A 26,547-nucleotide genomic window follows, 5' to 3' on the forward strand; every position below is an offset into this window, starting at 1 on the left:
CTTCTTCCAGGCAGAAGATGGCAAAAGACATCTCCAGAGAGGCCAAGTCAGAACTGTTTTTCCTATTCAACATTTATGCTCAGTGTGCCATAGGCTCACTTTGATCTTTTGAAAAGAATCGCACCGTCAATAGTGTAGTACTAGGGTAGATTCATTCTGGGTGTCGTACACCTTCACGGTCCAAGACCTTGCAGGTGATTGCACTCTTGGATGGACCCCTCCCCCCACTCCCTACTGGACAAACTTCTCTGCATTTACTTCGAGAGGCTGGATCTGAAAGTTTTGGGTCAGGGGATTTAGAACAGGGTCTGAAAAGAAGCAAAGCTTCTTTAGTTCACGTCGTGTGCTTAGTAATTAGCCTTGGAGTAACAAATGTTATCCGCACCAGCGCAGCTCCGTGCCAAGTACCAAAACCACATTTTGCAGCTGATTCCAGTGAGAAGTTTCTGACCCGAAGCAGTTCAATATTAGGCCCCAAAGACCACAGTCATCCTGTATAAAACAACAGATTGTTCATCTCTTCCTGGGCTTCTTTAATGCAGTAAGAATTCAAAATCCAGATTAAAAACCAACTGCAGAGCCCCTTTCGGGCTCTCGTAAGCTTTCAGAATTACATTGAGAGACTACTCGATGTTCATGAAAAGTATACTAGTTAAAATGATGCTGAAATGGTTTTGGCCTCTTAAAGTACAGCTTTCAAAATTCATGTCTGATAGAAACTGCTATCGTAAATGACAGCATTCCGGGGAGGGCACGTGAGTTTCAGGGATGCAAGAAGAAGGGTTACCATCAAGTGGTAAATGGTTACCACTACCTTTAAAAAATACAAAGAGGATGTAAAGGAGTTGATTGTGACATTAATCAGGATAAAGAGGCCACACTCCCCGTCCCCCACAAAAAAAGTAAAAAATAAGTCTTATATAACTTCCCTTAAGTCTCCTAATGCACAAATGCAAAGAATGTTTTTTGCATGCTGCAGGCTGACCACAGTACTGCATTTGCGGGGAGGAAATCAACTTCACATCACAGAGGAGACACTCGGCTTTGGCTCTGGGGTAAAACTCAGGGTTCCTAAAGGGAAAGGCTTTTCTATTACGACTTCACTCTGTCATTTAAAAATTTTAACTTTAAAAGCCACATCTGTTGCAGAATTCTAGGACTCCCATTTCAGGAATTTTCACGAGCAAGAATGAGGACTGGCCAGCAGCAGAGGCCTGCCAGAGAACAATTGGTGCCTTCCTAAACTTGCTTCAGGTGTTGGCCAGGTCTCTGGGTAGTTGAGATGTCTCCCAGCACCACGGAAGAGCAGGAGCTGGGTCTTAAGAAATTCCTGAAAAATTTCCCTTCTACTGCCAAGAAGTAACACAGCAGAATGACCACGACATAAATCAGCTTTATCCTGGAGAAAACAAAATAGCTTTCCTCAAATGTTTTAAAAGTGACTTTCCATTTTTAGATAAGCCCATGGACTTTATCACAACAAGCTAAAATCTGCCACCAGCCCAAGCAACGTGGCATCGTGCAGAGCAGCCAAATCTTATGGATAGTATTTGTAGCTTGTGTATCCCGACTGCACTAGGAGAGGGGTTTCCAAGTGATGACAGAAGGTTGTTCATTTGTGATTTGCCAAGTTCTCCATATTCTACTGGCTGACTGTTTAAATCACTTTCTCAGCCCTTCTGATAAGTACAACTTCACTGCACAAGCAGGGAGCGGGGAGTTGCTTCAGTGCTTTTTCTTACATGGTGGATCCTTAACAAGTCACATTTAAGACAGTTTCCAAAAATAAAACAACCTCAGCTCGGTGTAGGGCCTGGAAAAAAGTCTCAGGTGTAGAAATTGACTGCTTTTAGTTTTCAAAAGAATTGTGTGCCTGGGTCTTCTCCTAACCCAAGCTTCCAAATTCAGAGAATTTGCCCTATTCTGTATCTGGTTCAGCTACTTTTTCTTAGATTATTCAGGTATACAAGCTCCCAAGCAAATATCAACCAGAGAGACACAGATTTCACACGGGGCAGAATCATTTCAAAGTTTGGTTATTTTAATGCAATTTCATTGTTCAAGGTAGTATGGATACGTTAAGTGGTTCATTTCCATCCTGTAGGAAACACTAACAGCTTCTACCTTATGTAATTTTGTCAAATTCAAACATGACTCGTTGACCGTTTAAAAAAACATTTTCTTTACATAGCTTGACAAGATTTTTTTTCTGGAACATTTTTTTAAACCTTCAAGTAGTTTGGAAACATTTGCCTATTTGCTCATTCCTCTGGGCACAGCCTTTCAGAGCATTTATCCCACCTATACTGAAAATCTCTGTTCTCCCAGCTGGTGGTACAGCCGCTTGGTGGAGGTGATCATAGAGAAATAAGCAAGCAAGCTTTGTCAACTACTTCTAATTCTCTTAATTAGTATGCTGCGATCCACCCCAGCTTCTGCAAGGTCAGACATGCAAGACAAGTACTTGGCCAAAAAAAGCAGGATTCTAACTAGTGTAAAAATAGATTTTAAATAAAATAGAATCTCTATAGGAAAGAGAATTAAGTTAGCTTCCCATTCCCACTCTTGCTTTAGGATATCTGTATATATAAGTGCAAGGGGGACTTATGGAGTTGGTTTGCCCTAAGAAAAAATTGAGAATGTCTGAGTACATTCATGTTGCAAAGTTACAGGGAAGGTTCTTTGGGAAATGCTGCGGCACATCCCACAGAAGTGGATGGTGATTAGCGATACAGTTGGTGTGCGAACAAATAACGTGCAAAATGTTTAGGTCAAAGAGGATGAGGCCTAATGATAGGCTAAGAACCAATTCTGAAGTGTGATAATTTGAAAACCTTGGCTAATTATAAAAACAGGAAAGAAAACCCATCATTTAACACTATGTCTTGTTAACCTACCCAGCTACCTCTTTTGGAAGCGAAATTCCAACACGGGTCTTACTTTAATTTTGCTTAATTACCACACATTACGAATTTTTTTTTTTTTGACATTTCTGTTTCGAGAAAAAGTACACAGCCCCTCTGTCGGCCCACACAAGCATTACATGACTATTTTAAAGGGGCCTCTGTTAAAATTCTAATTTTTGGATTTAGCAGCAGCCTTTTGGATATACCTTGAAGGCATAATTGAAAATCTGCCCAAGCTCCCTTTAGCCGAAACCTGAACACGCAGCCCAATCTTTTGTAAACACTCAGAAAATACTGATCCCAGCAAAATACAGTCAGCCAGTCAGAGGCCTCACTCTGCCTTTTCACATGGATGATAAATCTGCCTGCTTATTCTTGCTGGACGCTAGGAAATCCATTCTGAGACTGGAGTCTCAGAGCAAACATTTAGCCTCCTTCTCTGAGGTACATAATGAGCTGTGGAGGCATCAAAAATAAACAAAGTGGGGACATCACCATTTTTCCTACACTGGGTCCACTCAGTCTGCTCGGGGCTGTTTGTTTTTCCTGGCTAGGCCTGGAGCAAGAGGAGATGGCGGCTGGTGACAAGCCAGTGCCAGGTTTACAGACCCAGCCTCTTTTCATGTAACATTTGACCAATTATTCAATTCCCTGGAGGCAGGGAGGGATGCCAATGCTAATGCTAGGGAATTTTCATAAATCCTCAGTGGCCATGGAGAACCTCTCTCTCAAGCAGCTGCTATGACCTCAGGCAGGTTTGGTGCTTTAAGGAGTTACCTTTGAGGGGACACAAAAAAATTCAACCTCTTAAAGTGACTCCAGAACTGAACGTCTAATACACCAACTCAATAAAAACAACAGAAAAATGCACAGCAGAGTTGGGGCATCTATCAAGTAGGAAGGCAAAATGGTCATTAGAACGTCTGAGGTCAGTGAACTATTACGGTTGAAAAAAGCAGCCACCTTTGAAAACACTGCCCGTTTCCCTCAGCTCTACTAGCTGTCAGCCCTCTAACGTTCGTTACACCACACGCTAGCAAATGAAAGATCCGAACAACTGAGACTTGATCCTCACTTATACTTATTCAGGGTCCACCCTCACATTTAGCTGAAGACCCCAGCACACCCTTGCTGTGCCAGGGAAAACAGTCTCAAGGACATGTGTTTCTCTGAAGGTCACTTGCCCCTCTTGCTGCGGCCCTTCCTGGAGGACAGCTTCCCGCTGCCCCCCGAAGACGGGGGGCTTGAGGCCGAAGCCATGGCAATGTTGATCTGTCCCTCCTGGATTTCCTGCCGGGTCTCAGCGGGCAGGTGGTTGATCTTCTGTTGCGTCTCCAGGTAGAACATGACGTCCCGCAGCTGCTCCTGGATCTCAGTGATCTGCAGGTCCTTCTGGTCGCAGGTCTCCTTTAACACCCTCTCCTCTTCCTTCAGCTTGTTCTGCAGGAGGACTTGGTTGGCTCGCAAACACTTGTTCATTTCCTGCTCCTCTTTGAGCTCTGTGGTGAGTTTGGCCACTTTCGTGTTTAGCTGAGTGCACCTTTTACAAAACAAAGGAAGACAGAGCACGTTTTTCATTTGCTGACACAGTCCCCTTTCTGCTCTGGGATTGAACAGAGGAGCCATGACCTCAGAAGCCATTTAGGGCATACCCCTCCCTCCCATGGCGGGGGGACTGGTTTGCTGCCACTGCAACAGCTACGTAAAACAAGAATTTTGCTCTAGTTAACTCAAGTGTAGCCTCAGGACAATTTTTTTTTTTTTTTTTTAAGGATCAGAAAATTTTCAATAGCAGAAACTATTCTGTGATTCATGGTAAAACTTCTACTGCTTCTCTGTTTTGTTTACATGGGTGGCTTAAGAGATGATAGCTGTGATAAAGAAGTTATGAGGAAAAGTGACATTCTTAAAGAGTCAAGTACTCTGATCTCACTGCATTTGCTGGAGAAGAGTTTTCAAGAATAGGGAGTGCCTTACTGATGCTCAATCTTACTCACAAGTAAAGAATGACAAATTAAAACACCACTTGAGATACATTTTTATGTATCAGAATGCCAAAGAGCTCAGATGTGGGAAAAGGGGGTACTCCCACACGCTGGTACTAGAGTGTGAACTGGCACAAACTCCTTGGAAGTCAACTTGACACCATCTATGAAAATCAAAATTTCACCTGCCCTTTCACATAGCTATTCTACTTCCAGGAATTTATCCTATAAAGTAAATATACTCAGGACTGCACTAAATAACAAATGCAGAAAGATGCTTATTGCAACATTGTTTATAGTAGTATGAGACTTGAAACAACTTACATGTCCATCAAGGGGAACTGGTTAAAATTATTATGGGACCTTCATATGATGTTACAAAGATCAGAATAGATCTAGATGTGCCAGTACAAAAAAAAAAAAAAAAAATCTCCAAAACAGAATATTTTACCAAATAGAATACCTAATATTATTCAAGTTTTGTAGAAAAAAGATGTATGTGAGAGGTTTACACAAGTACAGCAAAAAGATCTAGACCAACAAATATTCACTGGTACCATTAATAATGGTTACCTCTAGATAGCAGGATTTGGGGGTGAAAGAAAACTTCCAGTTTTAACTTTTAAATTCTTTGGAACAGTTCAATTTGTTAGGGTGCTGAAAGTATAGAAGAATTTTTGATTTGTATTTCTATTAATGTAGTGTTGTTTTCACAGCAGTTAAAAACACCTTTGCTGAAGAGTTTCTTTTGGGGTGATGAAAAATTCTGGAACCATACAGTGGTCATAGCTGCACAACACTGTGAGCTGCATACTTAAAACGGCAGAATCTACGTTACATAGATTTTACCCCCCAATCCCCCCACACAAACGACTAAAAATATCCAACTATTTGCAATGAGGGAAAACAGGTGAAAGGTATACAGGAATTCTTTGCACTATCTTTGCAACCTTTTTGTAAAACTAAATTTATCCCAAGATTAAAAAAAAAACAACAAAAAAACTTCTTAAGGGACAATTATCCCCCTTAAATTATTTTTTATACATTTGTCTGGAGCAAAAAAATCCAATTATTTTTGTGAGTATAACTTAAACTAGAAAGGTAGTTTCAATCAGTAGCAATTATCTTCCCAAATAACAGTAGTAGAGTCTGTTCTTGCCATGCTGTTGATGAGTTTTTTGCTCCATATTCAACATCTTTGGCCTGTAATTCCCGACCAAGGCCAGAACGCATGCCATCTTCAGCTTAAACGTGAATCTCTTTCCTAACTGCCATTTCTCAGCCACCATGGTTCAGAGACGCTCTGGGCACAAGGAAGTTGCTTTCTACAGGCCAAAATGGAAGATACTTGCATGCAGCGTGAGTACAGACATCAGGAGAGAGTCCTGCATTCCACATGGCATCCATCTGGCGTGAAACACTGAATTTTTTAGTAAACAGGAAGTCACAGTAGGTTTGCTCCATATATGGGGAGAGCCCCGAAAACTTGGTGATACACACTTGACAATGAGAGTGTGTCCATGGGTATAAAGGAGATTATCTGCTTATGGAACCTGTTAGAATAAAAAAAGCTAATTAAAAGAACAGGCCAGTTATACCTACTTTCTTTCCACAGACTGCTTTTCTTTCAGGAGATCATTTAGTCTGTGCTCCAAATTATCACATTTCTCAATTGTTTCTTTAAATTTGGTCTTCATGTTGTTAATCTGAAAGAGCAAACAGAGATCAGTTTCACTTCACAAAGACAAAGCTGTGTGGCCTTTGGGGCTAACGTCACAATTTTTTTTTCCCAATTACCTGTCTTTAACTTTGACAAACCAAACTTGGAAAAGGTGAGACCATTATCTGAAAGAATTTCTGCAATAGGAATAAAAATTTTGAGAAATCCTTTTTTTCTTACCATTTCTCTAAACCAGGATGAAGAGGGCCAAGAGCTACTGAAATGTTGAGTGAAACTGCCAGAAGGTAAAGAAAGAGCTTCAGGCTGTAGAGCAGGAGATGATTTATCAGAGGCCAGACCAGAACCTCCCATTCTTTTTTTTTAAGTTGAAGTGTAGCTGATGATATTGTATAATATTGTGTTAGTTTCAGGTGTACAGCAAAGTGATTCATATATATATATTTCAGATTATTTCCATTATAGGTTATTACAAGACATTTGAGTATTGTTCCCTGTGTTATACAGTAAATCCTTGTTGCTTTCTATTTCATATATAGTAGTATCTGTTAATCTCATACTGCCCTTCCTTTCCCCTTTGGTAAACATAAGTTTGTTTTCTGTGTCTGTGAGTCTGTTTCTGTTTTGTAGATTCATCTGTATTATTTTTTAGATTTGGATATAAGTGATACCATATATTTGTCTTTCTGTCTGACTTACTTTTAGTTTGATAATCTCTAGGTCCATCCATGTTGCTGCAAGTGGCATTATTTCATTCTTTTTTATGGCTGAGTAATATTCCATTGCATATATATACCACATCTTCTTTACCCATTTATCTGTGGATGGACATTTAGGTTTCTTCCATGTCTTAGCTACTGTAAACAGTGCTGCTATGAACACTGGGGTGCACTTTTCTTTTCAAATTAGTTTTCGTCTTTTCTGAATATATGCCCAGGAGTGGGATTGCAGGATCATATGGTAGTTCTGTTTTTAGTTTTTTAAGGAACCTCCATACTGTCTTCCATAGTGACTGCACCAATTTACATTCCCATCAACAGTGTAGGAGGGCAGAATCTCCAATTCTTAACTGACCACTGTTTTTTAACTCTTGAGATCATATTCTAAAAGTTACACTTGACCCTTGAACAACGTGGGGTCTCGGCCCTCCTTGAAGTCGAAAATCTGAGTATAACTTTATTGTCGGCCCTCCGTATCCATGGTTCTGCATCTGTGGATTCAACCATTTGCGGATCCTGCAGTACTGTAGCAGGTATCCACTGAAAAAAATCCACATATAAGTGGATCTGTGCAGTTGAAATCCATGCTTTTAAGTGACAATTGTATTATCCAAATAATCTGAAGTTACTTGTAACAGGTGATTCTGTTTGGTGCTTTTTTCCGTCCAAATTCACTATTAATTTTCTCATGTACTGTGAAGCCATATGGAACATAAGCAGTTCTTATTTTGAGTTTATATAAAGGCAATTTACAGAGAGAATTCAAATTACATTGTCTTAAAAACTTAAGAGAAATTAAAAATTCTGGTGTATTATGTGTCAGATGGCAGCAATCCTAGCAAGGAGTCTGTAGAAGTCTAGTTATGTAGACACTGGATTCACACAGGTGTTAAGATCTACAGACTTGGGAAACACCTCAACTCCACTTGTCTAAGGACATAGGAAGACAGGTGGCTCATGAGGTAATAATAATAGGAAACAGAAGTGACTGAGAATTTAAATCCTATGGCCCAGGCCCTGGCTAGGTGTTTTATAGGTAGTATCTCATTTATTCTTTATAACAAGCCTATGACTTAGGTATGTAAACTTTTTACAGAAACTGAGGCTTAGAGAAAGGTGAGGCAATACACTCCAAGGTCACCCAGCTCGAGTGACATGGGTCCAAGATTGGACCCCCAAGTCTGGGTCCAAAGCCAAGTTCTAAAACTCTCTCTGCACTATACGGGAGGCCAAAGCTCTATAGCAAAGGAAAACTGACCTCTTGGCAAGATTTAAACTCTTAGCAGAGATCCGTGATGCATGCAACATCCATCACGCCAGAAAAAGGGCCACTACTTTTAACGCTTTCTTTTTAAACATTTGCTACGGCTCGCCTAACAGGTCTCTAACAGCACTGCTCCCTCTTTTTTAAAATAAGAAATTAACTGTTTTGTAGAAATTAACTTTAGAGCCAACGTCATTAAGTTGGAAGAACATGCAATTAAAGAGAGATTTCTAAAAGTTCCTCTATGTCATAAAAATAAAAATAGCTTTCAAGTTGCTCTCATTCTGTTTGGTATTAATTTTCTCCTCAATATTGTTTTAAAATAAGACCACTAGATCCTTTTGACATTTTCTCTTAAACTGACTCCTGTCAGTTTAGGGAAATTGGAAAGGACAGAAATGACCATCAAAAGGAACCAAACTGTCTGTTTTGGTCACTAAAGACAGTAAGCTAAACACATTTAAATCAAGAGGAAAAATATCTAGTAACCTCAAAAAGGTTTCCAATATTGCTAGAGACAAATGTTACAATGGCTTAAATTAGTGTTTGTTTTTTTAAAATTTATTTTTTATTTATTTTTATTTTTGGCTGCACTGGGTCTTCGTTGCTGCGTGCGGGCTTTCTCTAGTTGCGGCGAGTGGGGGCTACTCTTCATTGCGGTGCATGGGCTTCTCTTGTGGCGGAGCATGGGCTCTAGGCACGCAGGCTTCAGTAGTTGTGGCACACAGGCTCAGTAGTTGTGGCTCGCAGGCTCTCGAGCGCAGGGTCAGTAGTTGTGGCGCACAGCTTAGTTGCTCCGCAGCATGTGGGATCTTCCCGGACCAGGGCTTGAACCCGTGTCCCCTGCATTGGCAGGTGGGTTCTTAACTACTACGCCACCAGGGAAGTCCTAAATTAGTGGTTTTTTTTTTTTTTTAAACATAAACATTTTTTAAAAATTTATTTATTTATTTATTTATTTATGGCTGTGTTGGGTCTTCGTTTCTGTGCGAGGGCTTTCTTTAGTTGTGGCAAGTGGGGGCCACTCTTCATCGCGGTGCGCGGGCCTCTCATTATTGCGGCCTCTCTTGTTGCGGAGCGCAGGCTCCTGACGCGCAGGCTCAGTAATTGTGGCTCACGGGCCTAGTTGCTCCGCGGCATGTGGGTTCTTCCCAGACCAGGGCTTGAACCCGTGTCCCCTGCATTGGCAGGCAGATTCTCAACCACTGCGCCACCAGGGAAGCCCTAAATTAGTGGTTTTAAAAGCACTTCTGACCATTAGCCCTCAGTACGAAACACTTAGTACACACACACACACACACACCCTGATACAAAAGTTGCACAAAACAATATTAAATGTGATACACTCTGACATCTACCCTATGCTGTCTAATAAAAATGCCAGTTGTGGCCACCAAACTCAGTTCACAATCCACACCTGGAAAAACAGCAATTTCTATATAGAGCTAGAGGTTTAAAAAGAAAAGAGGTATCTTTAGGGGAATGCACCTGTACTGATGGCCTACTCTATGCTCTTATACATGGCCCCACTAAAACTATGAACCTTCAAGTGGGTACGAGCTTCCTTTTCCAGAACAGACTCTGCTCACATACTACAGCAATTGTACTACCTAAGGCATCGGGGGACTGGAATAGTATTATAATTGAAGTCCACAGTGAATTTCAATCTTCAGCTCCTCCCCTCCCCCACATTAACTTTTTAGGAGGCCCATGACCAAGAATCTCTGCCAGTGAAACGCACGGTTACTGTTTCTCCTTGCATGTGCTCTACTGCTGGAGGTGCCAACGGACAGAGGACTGGTCAAAAGGAGGACAGCAGCAGGAACAAAAGGCTTGCATCACCGATTAACTTACGGATAAGTGACATTTTTTACTAGAAAACAAAATATCCTTTTCGAGCTTTTTATTTAGGGCTGCCCTTGCCTCTACCTTATCCCTACCTAAAAGTAGACACAAGTTTCACATTTTTAGCTTCCCTGCCCCTTGACTTGCTTTCCATGGGCATGTGTTAGGGAATGCAGTTAATCCTAAGGAATCTTAAAAGGCAGAGAGAATCCTGAGCTTAGCTCTCAAGGGTCTGCACAAAGCACTTTAGGTGGTCACGCTGGTATAGCCCGTAGAAAAACCCAATAGTGAGGCTGCGTGGAGTTGCCAGTGCTCCTCCCTGGGAGCCCCAAACTTGACACCAAGTGGCAGCGACCTCTGCTCTGACTTGTGAGTGCCATCAGACGCACCTCCTTCCCACATGGACTCCAATCAAGCCCTATTCAGAACAGTATGTCAAGTGACCTGAAGCCCCTCTGGAAAAGCACTTCCGTTGCTTAGAAGGTTCCTGTAAGAATTTCATCATGAACTTTTCACCAAAGATCATTTTAAAGCTGGTGTTAAGCCTTAATGAAAAAACCCTGATTTCTCCTCACTTGTAGGCATACTCAGAAACCGGCGCCCATGGGCCTGGCATAAAGTGAAAGCTTGGCCCTGCCTGCTAAGCTCCACGATTACACCAGCTACCACTGAGGTGAGTCCCAAACCCGGCTCTGCAGTCCCCCCATCTGAGGGCCCAGATGCTGGTGAGGATTCGCAAAGTTATGAAAATAATCACTTTAAAAATAATCATTTAAGTCAATCATTTAAAAAAATTTAGAAGCCTTTACTTAACACTAAGGGAATCACTGAATTATGAACATTGTCTCTAGGTCCTGGTAATGGTTCCCAGGGCCCTAGCTATACACGAACACTCAGGCGCTCACTGGTTTTCAAAGTCCCTGGTCTGGAACCCTCAGGGTTCCCTGTACATGCTGGAGCCAAAGGGAAAACCAAGCAGGTGGAGCTCTGGGCCACTATGGGCCGGGTTTCCACCAAAATCACATCGCTTTTCTCTTCTATCCATCCGAGTAGTGAATGGCCTTTTCTTTAAAGCATTATTTTGTTAAATTTTCAAGACTACTGCCCTAGACCAATAAGGTGCCATGGTGACCACTTCAGCATCTCTGCCTAATTTTATTCCCTTCAGTTTCAAAGCACCATCTTGTTGCCTCAGGAGCCCATATTCAGCTCCCCAAAGCAGCTGTTCCCAAGTTGACAAACCAACTGGCTGACTGAAAGTACAAACCCTCATGCACATACTTCTGTTTTTTAAATGGAATTGCACAAGGCACTAGAAAACCTGATTGAAGTTAACAAACAAACAACATCCCAACCTCAAAATACCAAAATACCAAGCCTTTAAGTCCAAGGTTTCTTTTGTTTCAGGTATGTAGCAAGTATTTTATTTCTTCCTTAACTTAGTATAGTATAGGGCTCAGCAAAAAATAAAATTGTGTGTAGGGCTCAGCACACAATAAAATCTTCTTGATTTACTAATCCTAGGTGAGAATATATGTCTGCTTCCCTGCTCCTTTTAAATTATGCTTAGTTGATTACATTTGCAATAGCGTATTTCTGTCTCTTCCTTTTCCTCTTTTTGACTAACTTCATTCTCATTGTGGTCTACAATTTCTTGTTCCCTGATACGACCTTCTGGGGCTAAGTCTCTAGCATAATGACAAGTCAGGTTTACTACTTCTCCTTGGAAACTTGACGTAGAGTTAGGTTACTGGGGTGAGCCAACTGATTCCAAATCTTTTCTTTTTTCTACCCCTTACTAGTCCCCAGCTTTGTTGAGATTTAACTGACATCTAACAAAGGTTTCTTTTTAGAGGTAAACCAGTTCTCTACCTATAGATGAGACTGAGAAGGAAGACTCTCTAAGATTCCTTTTTCCCTGTACTCTTCCTTCTCCCACCCAACATCAGGCTGTCCTAGCATGTGGCATTTCAGCAGTCACCAAACCAGAAACTTACTTCCTCTGCTGTGTCCTTCTCTATCCGGACTATCTTGTTTTCCCAGTAGATTCGTTGAGACTCCAGCTGGCTCGTTAGTAAATATGAATACTACAAAAACAGAGAATGAACACCAAAACATAAGTCACAGTTGTCAGTCTCTGAAATTCAATTAAAACCTGACTTTTAATGACCTGCAGAAGATTAAGAGGAACATTCAGAATGTATATTACACCTTGGTTCCACTCTACTCAATAAACTAGGGGAACACAGAGATGACAATTACACTTTGGTCCTCTGGGGGCTTACAATCTACAGGGACAAACAGAGAAATGTACAATTAAAAAAACCCTTAAGTTTCTGTTTAAGCTGACTTCAAGAAGAACTACATGGTTTTAAATCAAAGTGTAACTCAAATCAGCTCATCCATCTGCCCCCTCCAGGAAGCTGTCCCTGTCACTCCCAGCCCTGGGTTAATTGCCTCTCTCAGCTCCCACGACACTGTGCCTATCATTAACAGCACTTATGACATTAGCACTTAATCACCGGTTTGCCTGCCTCTTTCCTTCTGAACTCTTTGAAAGCAAGGATTATATCTTTATTTTTGTACCCCCAGTGCCTGGCACATTTTGGATGTCAAGAAATGTTTGCTGCCTGAGTGCATGAATGAATGAACAGTGCTGTGTAACTACAGAGAAAGGATAGATGGCTTATGACAGTAGGATCCGGTAGGACTTCTGAGAGAAGGTGAGATTTGAGAGGACTCTTGACACACAGACAGGAGGAGGAGACAGATTCCAGAGAACTAACAAGATGTGAGCTGCGGATGTTTAGACTTGCTTCAGAGATGAAGTGAGACCAATGAGCCTGGGGTGTAGGGTATGGAGAGATGGGGCCTATGGAAGGCTCTGGGGTATGATATCGAGAAATAAGAGCCAAGGAGTGGCAAGATCACATCTGCATTCTGGAAAGACCATTCCAGGAGACTGGAAGAGATCTAATCATGTTTGCAGGCCAGAGAAGAGAATGAAAGAGCAACAGAAAGAAAGGACAATTGGAAGAATGTATGTGTGTGTGTCACTAGAATGTATGCTCCATAAGGGCAGGGAGTCAATAAATGCTGAGTTCCCAGCACATGGAAGAGTGGCTAACAGATGGCAACCCTCAATAAGTATTCACTGAATGAACATACTTAATTTGGAAGAGTTACTAAAAACTTAACATTAAAAATTTGAATTTTTGGGGGGGACTTCCCTGGTGGTCCAGTGGTTAAGAATCCGCCTCCCAATGCAGGGGACGCGGGTTCGATCCCTGGTCGGGGAACTAAGATCCCACATGCCGCGGGGCAACTAAGCCCGCGAGTGCTGCAACTACTGAGCCCGCGCACTCTGGAGCCCAAGCACCACAACTGGAAAGAAGCCCTCCCGAAATAACGAAAGATCCTGCATGCCACAACTGAGACCCGATGCAGCCAAAAATAAAAATAAATAAATAAATAAATATTAAAAAAAAAAAAAAAGATTTGAATTTTTTTCACATCAATACAATTTATTAATGGTAACATCAGCTCTATTTTAGGCCATTCCACTGACCTTAAAAGTCTAGAGATGAGCAAGTTTTCAAATGTCCACTTCCTCCCAAGATTAAGGTATTTGTTTTTAAAGTAATCATTTTGAAATTTATAAAATAGGACTGATGTTAAACTTTTCCTTCCTTAATATAAAATTTACACATCAATTTTATAGTAGATGGAGTTTACTGCTATGAGAAAAATCAGACTGTGGTAATTTTATTGCTTCTTCAATTATATGAATACCCTAAAAATGGCTTTATCTACATAAGGGTCCAATTCATAAAAGCCAGCCCAATATATGGGAAAAAGCTTCTCAGCATGGAAAGATGCTATTGGGGTTAACTCATCCTGACCAAGTTTGCTCAATTTCCAACTGCTACTGTGATGCCAACAGGAAGATTTTTTTTTTTATATAACTTTTTTTTTCAAGAATATATTTTATTTTATTTTTTATTTTTTGGCCATACCGTGCAGCATGTGGGATCTTAGTTCCCCGACAAGGGATCGAACCCGTGCCCCCTGCAGTGGAAGCGTGGAGTCCTAACCACTGGACCACCAGGGAATCCCCCCCAACAGGAAGATTCTTGACTTCCAGCTTTATCACAGCTATTGAGGACAACACTAATACTGAACTTGAGACAACCAGGAACATGACACTGAAGGTAATAAGGCTCAGTGAAACTTAGATTTTCAAAGAAGAAAATCAGATGGAATAAAAATATTTTTATAATCCTTCAGAGCAACACAGATCTTTAAAACAAAAGCTAACATGCAGGGCATATGGCAAAATTAAAAGCCCGAACAACCTTTCAAGTTAGAGTAGTAAAAAGCAGTACACATAGGTATTTAGTAATTATTAATAAAATATCTTACCTCTAACTGTAAGGCATCTATTTTCTCCTCCTGGCAAGTATCACCCTCACATTCATACTGTACTATCTTTCCATCTGTTTTACTTGCAACCAGTCGATGGACATAATTATCTAAAGAAAAGAATGAGTCAACCAAGGCATGTTTCTTCAGAATGAAAAGGGTCTCCATAAGCCTTTAACTTTGACAAAATTTTGTTTTTACAGATCCAAATTAAATGCCTTGCAATATTTCTTTAAAAGTGGGTTAAATCATTTGAATTAAAAAAAAAAGAGTGAGAGGGCAGAGTGTAAGTATTAACTCTCTTTATCCTGTGCAATGCAGGCCATTCAAAGGAAATAGTGCCCTATGGGGCACCATGAGAACTGGAGTTTGCCACAGCTGTCAGGAAGATTTCAAGCTGTGAGAGCAAGGGGAGAGGTTCTGACGGAGACGTTTTCAGACAGAATGAATCCAAATTAGAAAATGGGAGTGGTGTTCACCTCCAGCATAGTCCCAGACTCGATGGTTGGTGAGCTGCATGGCATATGTGTGCTGGGTCTCCTCGAAGTGCTTATAGGCGTGTCGACTCACATACCGTCCACATCCTATGTGGCCACATATTAAACAAATCCACAGGTTCTGCCGAGAAGGAGGTAAGATCCTAATTAGTTACATAAAAACACATGACCTGGTCCACTGGGGTGGAAAGGGGAGAGCCTGACACAGGATGAGGTTTAGAGTTGTTTCTACAGGAGTTCTGAATAAATATGTTTAAAACCCAACAAGCGAGGATGCTTTTAGGGGTCAATTAGTTTTTCGCTCTGGATTCTGTGGAACTCTATGTAAATAGCAAGAAAAAATAATCACAATTTATCAACAAAAGTCTAGGCGTTTTCAAAGGCCAAAGAATGAAACCATAAAGTATTTTGTGTAGGAGTAAAATAAGTTTGTGTACTTGTATTTTTTGCCTGACCCTGGACAAAAAGAAAAAAAAAAAAATCAGTCTCAAAAAGAATTGAAAAGAATTTACGCCACACTGGGCAGAAGAAAACCCCAGACAATTGAAGCCGCGTGCGTTATTCTTTCCCACCACTTGTTACTTACTTCCTGAACGCCACACTCGAAACACTTATTTTCTTCTACTGGCTCTGGTGTTTGACAATATCGGCAAACAGGGCACCTATAAAGGACACCAAAAAAAAATTAATACAGATTAAATATAAAAGACAGCTGTCACAGAACCCAAAAGTCAAAAATGCAATTGTATATCCTCCCTCTCTTATATAATAGTTTTAAGTTTATCGTAATTAAGGACATCATTCAAAAGACAAATGCTTTCAAGCTATTCTCAAACGAAATGAAAAAAAAAACACAAAATCTTTTTTTTTTTTTAATTTATTTATTATTTATTTATTTATTTTTGGCTGCGTTGGGTCTTTGTTGCTGCGTGTGGGCTTTCTCTAGTTGCTGCGAGTGGGGGCTACTCTTTGTTGCGGTGCACGGGCTTCTCTTGTTGCGGAGCACGGGCTCGAGGAGCGCGGACTTCAGTAGTTGTGGCATGCGGGCTCAGTAGTTGTGGCTTACGGGCTCTAGAGTGCAGGCTCAGTAGTTGTGGCGCACGGGCTTAGTTGCTCCGCGGCATGTGGGATCTTCCCGGACCAGGGCTCGAACCCGTGTCCCCTGCATTGGCAGGCGGATTCTTAACCACTGCGCCACCAGGGAAGTCCCACAAAATCTTGATAAAGCTGAGGATAAGGGAAAAATCTTGATCTGCCTCATATCTTTCTCCACTCTTCTGTCTAAAGCTTACGTAATCAAAGAACTAAATATTTATAAGTTAGAATTAGAGACTTGAGACGAGTTGTTAATTTTGTTTCACGTCTGGCTAACCACAACGTATTTTTACTTCAATCTACCTTATCCCCACTTCTCAAAGTTTTAAATCATCCAAAATGTACCCTGTCCTCTCAAGGTTGCTCCTAAGAGTTGAAACTAAATTCTGTAGTAAATTTCACTAAAAAAAAAAAAAAGTTAATGTACTTCATGAAACACATACAACATTTTATCATACAATGAATTTCATCTGGAAAAAGATACCAGTGCTCGGTGAGTACTGAAGTTTCAATTTACAAAAAGCCAATAAAAATGGCACAGAAGCCAAACTCATAGATACACAGAGCAGAAAGGTGGCTACCAGGGGCTGGGAAAAGGGGGAAACAGGGAGATGTTGGTCAAGAGGTACAAACTTTCAGTTATGCAAGATGAGTAAGTTCTAGAGAACTGGTATACATCAATGTTGACTATAATTGACAATATTGTACTGTGTTCTTGAAATTTACTAAGAGGGTGGAGCTTGGTTGGTCTCACGACAAAAAAAAAGAAAAGTAAAAACAAAAAGGGAAAACGGTAAAGGTGTGAAGTGATGGATATGCTGACTTGCTTGGCTGTGGTGAGTGTTTTACAGTGTTGATGTATATCGGGTCATCTAGTTGTACACCTTAAATATATACAATTTTTGATTGTCAATTATACCTCAATAAAAATGAAAAAAAAATTGAAAAAATCCATTAACCCTTATACTCAAGACAAAGTAATGCTAAGTACCAGTCACGAATATTTGTGGCCAATGGGCAAAAATGACAGAAAGTAGGTGATAGTTGAGGCTAAGTGAACTGGCACCAAGAAGAAAGAATGTTCAAGATATAACTAGTATCAGTTTGTTACCCTACTGAATAGATAAAACCAAGAAATGGAAATAAGCAGGAAGAACACTAAGTTCTTATCACAGATAAAGGACTATGTTTCCCAAGAGAAAGCTAAAGGATTTAGTCTGTCTCTTTCTTTAGTGCCAAAAGAGAAGACAGGACAAACTTGAAGAAGTAACAAAAGTGGCAGCTAGGGACTTCCCGGGTGGCCCAGTGGTTAAGAATCCACCTGCCAATGCAGGGGACATGGGTTTGAGCCCTGGCCGGGGAAGATCCCACATGCTGCGGAACAACTAAGCCCATGCACCACAACTACTGAGCCTGCGCTCTAGAGCCCACGAGCCACAACTACTGAGGCCCACGTGCCTAGAGCCCGTGCTCCGCAACAAGAGAAGCCACCGCAATGAGAAGCCCGCGCACCACAACAAAGAGTAGCCGCCGCTCGCCACAACTAGAGAAAGCCCGCGCACAGCAACGAAGACCCAATGCAGCCAAAAATAAATAATAAATAAATAAATAAATGTATTAAAAAAAAAAAAGTGGCAGCTAGGATGCCACAAGCAGTCTTGTCAAAAGTAGGAACTAGCTCTGTGTCATCAGTTCAGTCTTTGTGGCAGCTGTGGTAGTGGTGGGATAAGAAAACAGCAAACGAATTCTGAAATCTAATTTTCTACACTGTGCCAAAATGATCTTTCCGAAATGTATGATCCTGAGGATAAAAAGGAAAAAGGGGGGAAAATTATAAAAATAAACTTATCTGTACTATACAAGTAGCACTCTATGATATACCATCTCATCTGTCTATTAAAAAATAACAGTTTATTCAATTCTTCCTGCCTTCCCTTCAAAAATAATTTTGAGTTGTAATCTTATTTTCCTGAGGAGATATTTGGGGAAATCCTCTCAGAATGTCCTTCCCTGACAAAAAACCACCCTTCGTGACCTGGTACCAAGACCGCCTTCTGTAAGCAGCCCTTCCAGACCACCCCAGCGGGGGAGCTGGCTCTCTCTCATCTCTATCTCGAATTGTATGCACACATGTATGTGTGACTCTCCCTTAGCAGATCAATGTTCCTGAGGAGGGTCTGTGTTTGTTTCTCTCCCCCTCAGCACATAGCACTGTACTGTGCACATAGAAAGGCTCAAAACCCACTTGCTGAAGGCACGGTATGGTTTTGAGGGCAGCTGCCCGGTGGGTTGAATTCTGGACCCAGTTCTGGCATTCGTTCTCTGTCATGACACTTTGAGCATGCTAATTTTCACCTCTGGGCCTCTGTCTCCTCCTCTATAAAATGAGGAGGTTGGACAAGATGGTCCCTGAGGAAACTTCCAACTTGAAAATGCTATGGTTTTACAAAAATTAACTTGTACGGAAAGTAAAATTGGAGTGGCAGGAAACAAAGAAGCATCCAGAACTTAAACGGTGTAGCAGATGGACACAAGATACAGACAGACACTTTATGCAACACAAACATCTCAGCGTGGCTTTACTCAAGGCAAATTTAAGCCTGGACAATTCTCTGAAGAACCCTCAAATGATACCCCAGAATTGACCAAGGACTCTACAGAACTGGGGCAAGATTCTTCTCCAGGTAAACAAGCCATGGAAAAGCCAGGGTCTATTTGCTCAGAGATATTTACTGAGCTCCTCCTATGCACCACGCCTCCTGCTAAGTGTGAGCGGCACCGCAGGGAACAGCCAGCCAGGGCCCCTGCTCTGTAAAGCTGACCACGTGGGGGCAGAGAACAGAGACTCCTGTGGACGTTCGCCCCTCCGTATTCCTGGGCTTTGGAAGGTGATTTCCCCCTTCCCGTGCACACCCCCTCCCCTACACTGCCTTCTCGCCGGTTCCACTGTTCACCTGGCTAACTCCTATTCATCCTCCCTGAGATGCTGCCTCTCAGACAGCCCTGGCTGTGTCAGGGCCCTATTCTCTAGTCACAATGCTGCAACGCCGCTCCTCTGTAACACTTGCAATGGCTGTAATTTCACATTTATTTGTGTGATTATTTGATTCTGCACCTTCCTCTCTGCACTGGGAAACCCACGAGGCCAGCGTCTGAAGGCCACGAGGCCTTTCTAGCTAAGACCCACGATGCAGTTTGCAAAGGGAGCAGCAACCTCTGACTGAAAAAAAAAAAAAAAAAAGTACAGGTTACACCTCAGTTCTTTGTCTGCACAATGCCACCGTACAAATAGGGCCTCTGTTGCACTGGGAAACAGGAGACCATGGGCGTGTGTGTGCCTCATACTCAGTGACTACTGTTACTACTGGCCACCGAGCCATCAACAACATGATAAATCCAAAACGTCAGATTGCTGTAGCCCAGCACTCTTTGATAAGAAAGCCAAAGTAAAGAGTAGACATAAAGTGCAGGTAATAAACAAGATTTTACACCTGGATGTCATTTTAGCATGAGAGCCTCAAAGCTAAACTCCCCCCCCCCCGCCACCTCATTTTCTGGCTCTTCGAAGGAAAGAACAATTCATGCTGCTTTGGGACATTCCATAAGGATTCAGAATTGGCATACTAAAAGGGACCTGGTCTAGGAATGCTGATCCTCACGTGAACTGAGGAAAGCAAAGAAGAAACACGGAAGGCCCTTCTATGTGACCTCTTCACCATCGTGGTACCCAGGTTTATAAAGTCAAATACTTGGAGTGGTTCATTTTGGGGGGCGGCTGTTCTTAATTCTGGGAAAGGGTAATAATGAGCTTTGACAGGGTAGGGGGGTGACCTCCTGCACTCACGTTGTGTCATCCCAGCGCTGCAGACACTGGCTGTGGAAGCTGTGGTTACATAAGGTGGTGAGAATGCCGTTCACGGACTCGTCCATGCGCTCCAGACACACTGTGCACTTGGGGAGCTCCGTTAGGTCCATCACAGGGAGGCTGGCACCCTACAGGGAAACATCTCGAATAAGCCTCACTTGTCATCCACGGGTTCTAATTTTTTTTTTTTTTTTTAAAGCAACAGTTTTCCTGTTGCTTTTTGACTCCTGGCAGGATGTTCTCAATATTGCTTTATGAAAATAAACTGGTAAGATTTTCATCCATGCAACAAATATTAATTAAGCACCTCCTACAGTCCCAGCACTGTGCTAGGCACTATGGATACAGTGGCGAACAAAGCAGACAAGGATGCCTGCCCTCACAGAGCTGACATTCTAGGAAGGGAGACTGCTGCCAGAATCTTCTGTTACCAGACTCCTTGCTCTAACTCTGAATGGCCATGACTATACTAGAACACAAAGGAATAAAAGCAGGAGAACAGGAGTGTATCTGAATGATTTTTCCACAGAGTAAATTAAAACTTGACACTTTCCACTAAGTGCTAACAGTATCAACAACAGTGATTTTATTTATTTATTCATTTAGCACATACTTATTAATTCCCTGCTATGTGTGCCAGACACTGTTCTAGGTGTGGGACAGTGGTGAGCAAAAACAGATTCAGTAAGTCCCAGAAAACAAAGTCTGTCCCTGTCCTCACAGAGCTTAGACTCTAGTAGAGAGAGATACAAAATTCAAACATTTTAAAAAGTATAATTACCTATGGTTATAAGTGCTATGAAAGAACAGGGTGTGAAATAGTGGGCATAACAATCTAGGTGGTCAAGAAAGGCACCTCTAACACAGCGGTGTCTGACCCAAGCCCTGCCAACTGTGGGACTATTGAGGCAAAGGTAAGGCGTACAAATAAGGACACACTGAGAAAGGTCACATTAATCTACGGTCCCTGAAGAGAAGATATTTACAGGATATCTCTCAAGAAGCCGTGTTCATTTAGAGAAAGGAATTTCTAAAACTGAGGCCTTGCCCAGCAACTGGCAAAAGGGAAGACTGATTTTATTCTTTGCCAATTTTTATTTTACCTAATCTAATGACAGAACAATCTAATCAGAACTTATTCCTATCAAGCTGAATTCAAGGTAAAAAGACCTTTAGGGCTACTTTAAAAGAAAGGAAATATTAAAAGCATAACCGAGCTGGATCTACTACTTTATAAAATGATTCAAACAGCACGTATTATAGGAAAGCTTCCCATGGAGAGTGGGAGATCAGAGGAATCATAAATTGCTATCAAAACAGAATCAAAAATCAGGACGAGGATTAAGGGTTAATATTTCAAACAAAAACATTTCTTTTAGGCTCCAGGCAATGTTTCATCCATCTGGAATAGATACATATTCAATTTCAACAACACAGATAATATCCTTTTTTAAAAAAAATACTTTGGACAATTTTTAAAAATTGAGATAAAATTCACATATATAAAATTTGCCAGTTTAAAGTGATTTTTAGTATATTCACAAGGCTGTGCAACCATCACACCACCATCTAATTCCAGAACATTTCTATCACCCCCAAAAGAAACCTTGTTCTTGTTAGCAGTCACTCCTCACTTCTCTCTCCCCCAGCCTCTGGCAACTAATCTATTTTCTGTCTCTATGGACTGGCCTATTCTGGACATTTCCACAGATATCTTAACTTTCAACTTTATACCATTCTGATATGTTTATATCAAATATAAGAATTATTCACACTTACATCTTCAGATTTCAGTACTTCAGCCCTCTCCACATAGACCAGCTGGCAAACATCATCTTCTATTGAGTTGAACTGGCGGCCATTGCATGCCATGTAAAAACTATCTGCATCGGCCTAGGTGAACCAGTGGGGAAAAGGAAAAAGTTAAGAGAGATATCCTGAAAACGTGCTTTCTATTCAAGATACATGGCTTCAATTATTCTGTTCTTCAGCTTTTAAAAGTTACACTTAGGAGAGAAAGCAACCGCCAAAAGTAACATCTATGGCAGCAGGTTCACAGGCTAACTGTACCCTGCAGGTCAATATCCTACATCTCTACAATTTTTCCTGATACGTGATAGTCTTACTGGAACTAGCAGAAGATACTGAAGTGCAATAAACTGACAGCTACTACAATTTTAATACATATTCAACCAACAATGGTCAACGTTTCCCTTGATATCATTTTTTTTCTTTCTTCTCTTTTTTTGCCTCTAGTCAGCACTTTCACAGCCACTGAAGTCAAGCCTATTTGGAACCAAATCATAAGCAATGATTGTTACAGAAGAGCTTTTTTTTTTTCCCCCAGCCACACCACATGGCTTGCGGGATCTTAGTTCCCCACCCAGGGATTGAACCCGGGCCCCTGGCAGTGAAAGCACTGAGTCTTAACCACTGGACTGCCAGGGAATTCCCTACAGAAGAGCTTTTTAAAACAAATGTCAGCATCTATGTGAGAAAAAATAGAGGACCAGTGGAACTGGTATGGAGTGAAAAGCCAATTCCTTCTTTTCAATAAACCCAGTAATAATAATAATAGTAATATATGATAGATAAGGATCCTATCAGGAGGTTTTAAGCAACTAGTGTGTAACACCAAAAGCAAAACTTCTGGCCAAGGTCAAGAGGTCCAAGATGAACCAGGCTTTAAAATACTAACAATATTGTTCCCTTGGAGTGGAAGACATAAAATCAAGGGAAACAGTCTCCTGTAGGTAAAGCTGCAAAGGCACAGGTGCATTTGTGAATATGGACACAAGTAAATCAAATCTTCCAGTCTAGCCTTAATAGAAAGTAACAAAGAGACAATTCCAGCTTTTAAAACTCAGCAATTTTTAGAGGCAGCTGAGAGGCCAAGGCTTATCTGGGTTTCACTCTCACACAGGCATCAGCCCAAAGATAGGAAGTTGTGTGCTTTGGCCTCACCAGTGTAGACAAGCTGCCTGAAGAGAGGAAGGGTGTTCTGCAAAAGGAAATGCCGCACTATCAACCTCAAGGACGAGATTCAAGCTGTACCAGGCAAAACCAGTCCTGGCCGTCTACCCTCATAAGGTCTGAATCTTACAGCCACTTTAAGCTTTTCAGCAGCTTTTCACTGCACTCTGATGATGTAATTCAAGCGTGGATTCTTAATTACCTATGCTTTCTTAACCTGACCAAGTAAGCTAAGCCTCTAAGGAAGGATGACCAATTCTGAACACAGATTTTGCAGGGACCTTTTTGGGGGTGGGGTGGGGAGGCTTTCCTTCAGGAAACAACCTGTGTATTTGAACTTCAAAATGTTAAAAGCCAGTTCTTGGACAATAAATCTCTTTAACACTAAGAAGCAGCAGCCCCAAATGGCTTCTCCCATTTTTCAAGAGCAGTAGATATGCCTTGAAATGCTTTTGGATGAGTAAGCAGCACAGTGAGCAACTGGACTCACGCACTGAGGGAAATGAGGGCCACGGCTGGCTCTGCAGGGCCTCCGGCACCAGCAGGAGCTGCTGCAGATGTGGCTGCTGAGAACAGCAGACCCAGCCAAAGACCTCCAGCTCTGTGGATGCTCTCTAAGTGCCCAAGCCTCCTCAGAGGAAGGGACAAGGTTTGTGATACTGGGGATGTGACAAAATCGACTCAACATGAGATAAATTCTTTCTTTCTTCCGGGAATTATCTATACCAAAGAAGTATACTTTTTGAACACATTGTTATCTTCTTTAAAATCTTGGTATTGGAAATGTCGCTTCACTGGCTGGAATATTTACTGAGCACCAAGCACATGCTGGGCACTGTGCTATGCAAAGGACAAGAGCAGGGAACAAAATCCATGTGGTTCCTGCTTCAACTCAGCACTGAAATGCACAAAAGCCTGAAGCTAACTGCAAAAAACACAGAAGAAACCACTCTTGTTTAAAATGCCTGCCTGCACTGTACAGAGCCCCAAATTTATTTATTTATTTATAAATTTATTTATTTATTTTTGGCTGTGTTGGGTCTTCGTTGCTGAGCACATGGGCTTTTTCTAGTTGTGGTGAGCGGGGGCTGCTCTTTGTTGCGGTGCATGGACTTCTCACTGCAGTGGCTTCTCTTGTTGCGGAGCATGGGCTCTAGGTGTGCAGGCTTCAGCAGCTGTGGCGCACAGGCTTAGTTGCTCCGCGGCATGTGGGATCTTCCTGGACCAGGGTTTGAACCCGTGTCCCCTGCACTGGCAGGCAGATTCTTAACCACCGCGCCAACAGGGAAGCCCTAGAGCCCCAAATTTCAAGAAACCCAGCTTTTGTTTTTTTTCTAGTCCTTTGATTTTATTGTTCTTTTCTCACCATAAACTCAGAAAAAGAAAAACCTATTATGATCAAGGTTCCTTTACTGTCACAGTGATCACATTTTTACTTCTGAGAACACATTTTTACTTTTCAAAAGAGCTATCTCCTGGGCTGGCCTAAGCATATTAAGTGAAAATGAGTCAACATACTCCACTGAGAGGTTATCTGTCCTTTTTTGTCCCAAGCAACTACAAAACTGAATCCCCTTCTATTTCCCTGTATCCTGAATTACATATTCCTTACCCAAAGACTAAATTTCCTAAGGGGCACAGTACAACTCTGTAGGCACATCTAACACCTCCAGCATAAAGAAAGATGAGGCCAACAGAAATTCAAGAAATGATAAAAGACATAGAGAAGGCCTATTAGTTTTTAATAAAATTCTATGATGAGGAAAAGAAAGGAATAAGAATATAGTTACCTGCCCAGGCCATGGAGTCAGGCTGCCTGTGTTTGAATCATAACTCGGACACTTACTAGCTATGTGGCCTTGGGCAAGTGTCTCACTCATGTCTGTTTCCTCAATTATAAAATATGAAAATAATGACACCTACCTTATGGCATAATTGAGAGGACTCGAGGAGCTAATGCATGAAAAGCACTTAGCACAGGCTTGACATCTAGTAAGTTACTCAAGAATTGGTGATATTGAGTCTATTCTCATTAGGGCCCAATATTAATTTAAAAACTTCAAGTCTTACACCAGGAGGGTAATTTTAGGTCTTCGAAAATCCCTGATAGGATGAGCCTTAGACCCTAAGATCTAGCATTACAGATAAATAATACAACTCACGATACCAAGGTCAAGGGTTCTATCCTCACAGAGCACTCAGAAAGCTGTACCACAGTCTCAGAAAACATGTGTCAACTTAAGCAACCTGCACTTGGTCAAAAGACAGAGGTGGAGAGACAATGCAGAAGTACAAAGAAAATCCATGAACAGTAGCAGAAAATTTCCACAGCACTATCTGCAGACTGTGAAGGGCAGCATGTGCTACAGGGAAGTTTGTGGGTTTATTAGACAAGTTAGTGCTGTGGGCTTAATACACTTCAGACTAAATAAAAAGTCTAATATGTTCTTAAACATTTTTCCCCAGTCTCTTTCTGTGACTTTCCCTGTGTTACTTATCACCCTTGCTTGTTCGGTAGAAGCTATAAGCAAAATACTGCCATTACACAATTTTTTTGGCAAACAGTGAATATCTTCCCTTCCCCACACTTTCATCCCACTCCTGCTGGAAGAGGACTACACCCTAGGGATTAAAAGTGAGGGCTCAAATCCCAGCTCAGTCACTTATTTCTAGCTGTATAACCCTGGCCAAATCACTAACCTCTCTCCGTAGTCAGTTTCCTTATTTGTAAAACTAGGATAACAACAGTAGGGTTGTAGTGAGGATTACATCAGCTAATGCACATCAAGCACTTAGCAGAGTGAATGGTACAGAATAAGCAGTCAATAAAGGTTGCATGTTATCATCAATACCCTTATTATTAGAGTCAAAAAGATTTAAAATACCACTTGCCCACTACTTGGAAAGTTCTTCAGCAACCTTGGAAGGTCTTCTGACAGTCAGTGAAAGCAGCTGTGAGGTGCTTTTCGGTTCTCAATGTCAACTTGTGAAGTCTAAGCTTACAGAACCGTTGAAACATGTTTTAAACGTCTCCCTCAAAGGTGTGGTGCTTTGTAAAGGTTAAAGATAACAACTGTGTACCCTCTTGTACACGGAATTCCACACTAAGGGTTCTTTCTCGGTGGCCCGCTGAACAGGTACAAATATAATCCAACTCTTATTTCTCTCTCTCTTTTTTTTTTTGGCCATGTGGCATGCGGGATCTTAGTTCCCCAACCAGGGATTGAACCTGCTCCCCCTATAGTGGAAGTGCGGAGTCTTAACTACTGGACCGCCAGGGAAGCCCCAAACTCTTATT

At 41.5% G+C, this 26,547-nt stretch overlaps 1 protein-coding gene across 1 annotated transcript in view; it reads right to left on the minus strand.

Moving 5' to 3' along the window:
- Window positions 1–2,020: 2,020 nt before the first annotated feature.
- BRAP (BRCA1 associated protein) overlaps window positions 2,021–26,547 on the minus strand; it is a 30,701-nt gene continuing 6,174 nt past the window's right edge. The window contains exons 5-12 of the mRNA XM_068562897.1: window positions 22,056–22,169; window positions 20,256–20,404; window positions 15,903–15,978; window positions 15,299–15,437; window positions 14,820–14,929; window positions 12,395–12,484; window positions 6,494–6,597; window positions 2,021–4,446 (exon numbers count right to left, since the gene is read on the minus strand). Coding sequence (XP_068418998.1) covers window positions 4,083–4,446; window positions 6,494–6,597; window positions 12,395–12,484; window positions 14,820–14,929; window positions 15,299–15,437; window positions 15,903–15,978; window positions 20,256–20,404; window positions 22,056–22,169 — 1,146 coding nt within the window. The 3' untranslated portion in view covers window positions 2,021–4,082. The remainder of the gene's footprint in view (window positions 4,447–6,493; window positions 6,598–12,394; window positions 12,485–14,819; window positions 14,930–15,298; window positions 15,438–15,902; window positions 15,979–20,255; window positions 20,405–22,055; window positions 22,170–26,547) is intronic.

The sequence above is a fragment of the Eschrichtius robustus genome, chromosome 14, assembly GCF_028021215.1.
Source record: "Eschrichtius robustus isolate mEscRob2 chromosome 14, mEscRob2.pri, whole genome shotgun sequence".
NCBI classification, from domain to species: domain Eukaryota; kingdom Metazoa; phylum Chordata; class Mammalia; order Artiodactyla; family Eschrichtiidae; genus Eschrichtius; species Eschrichtius robustus.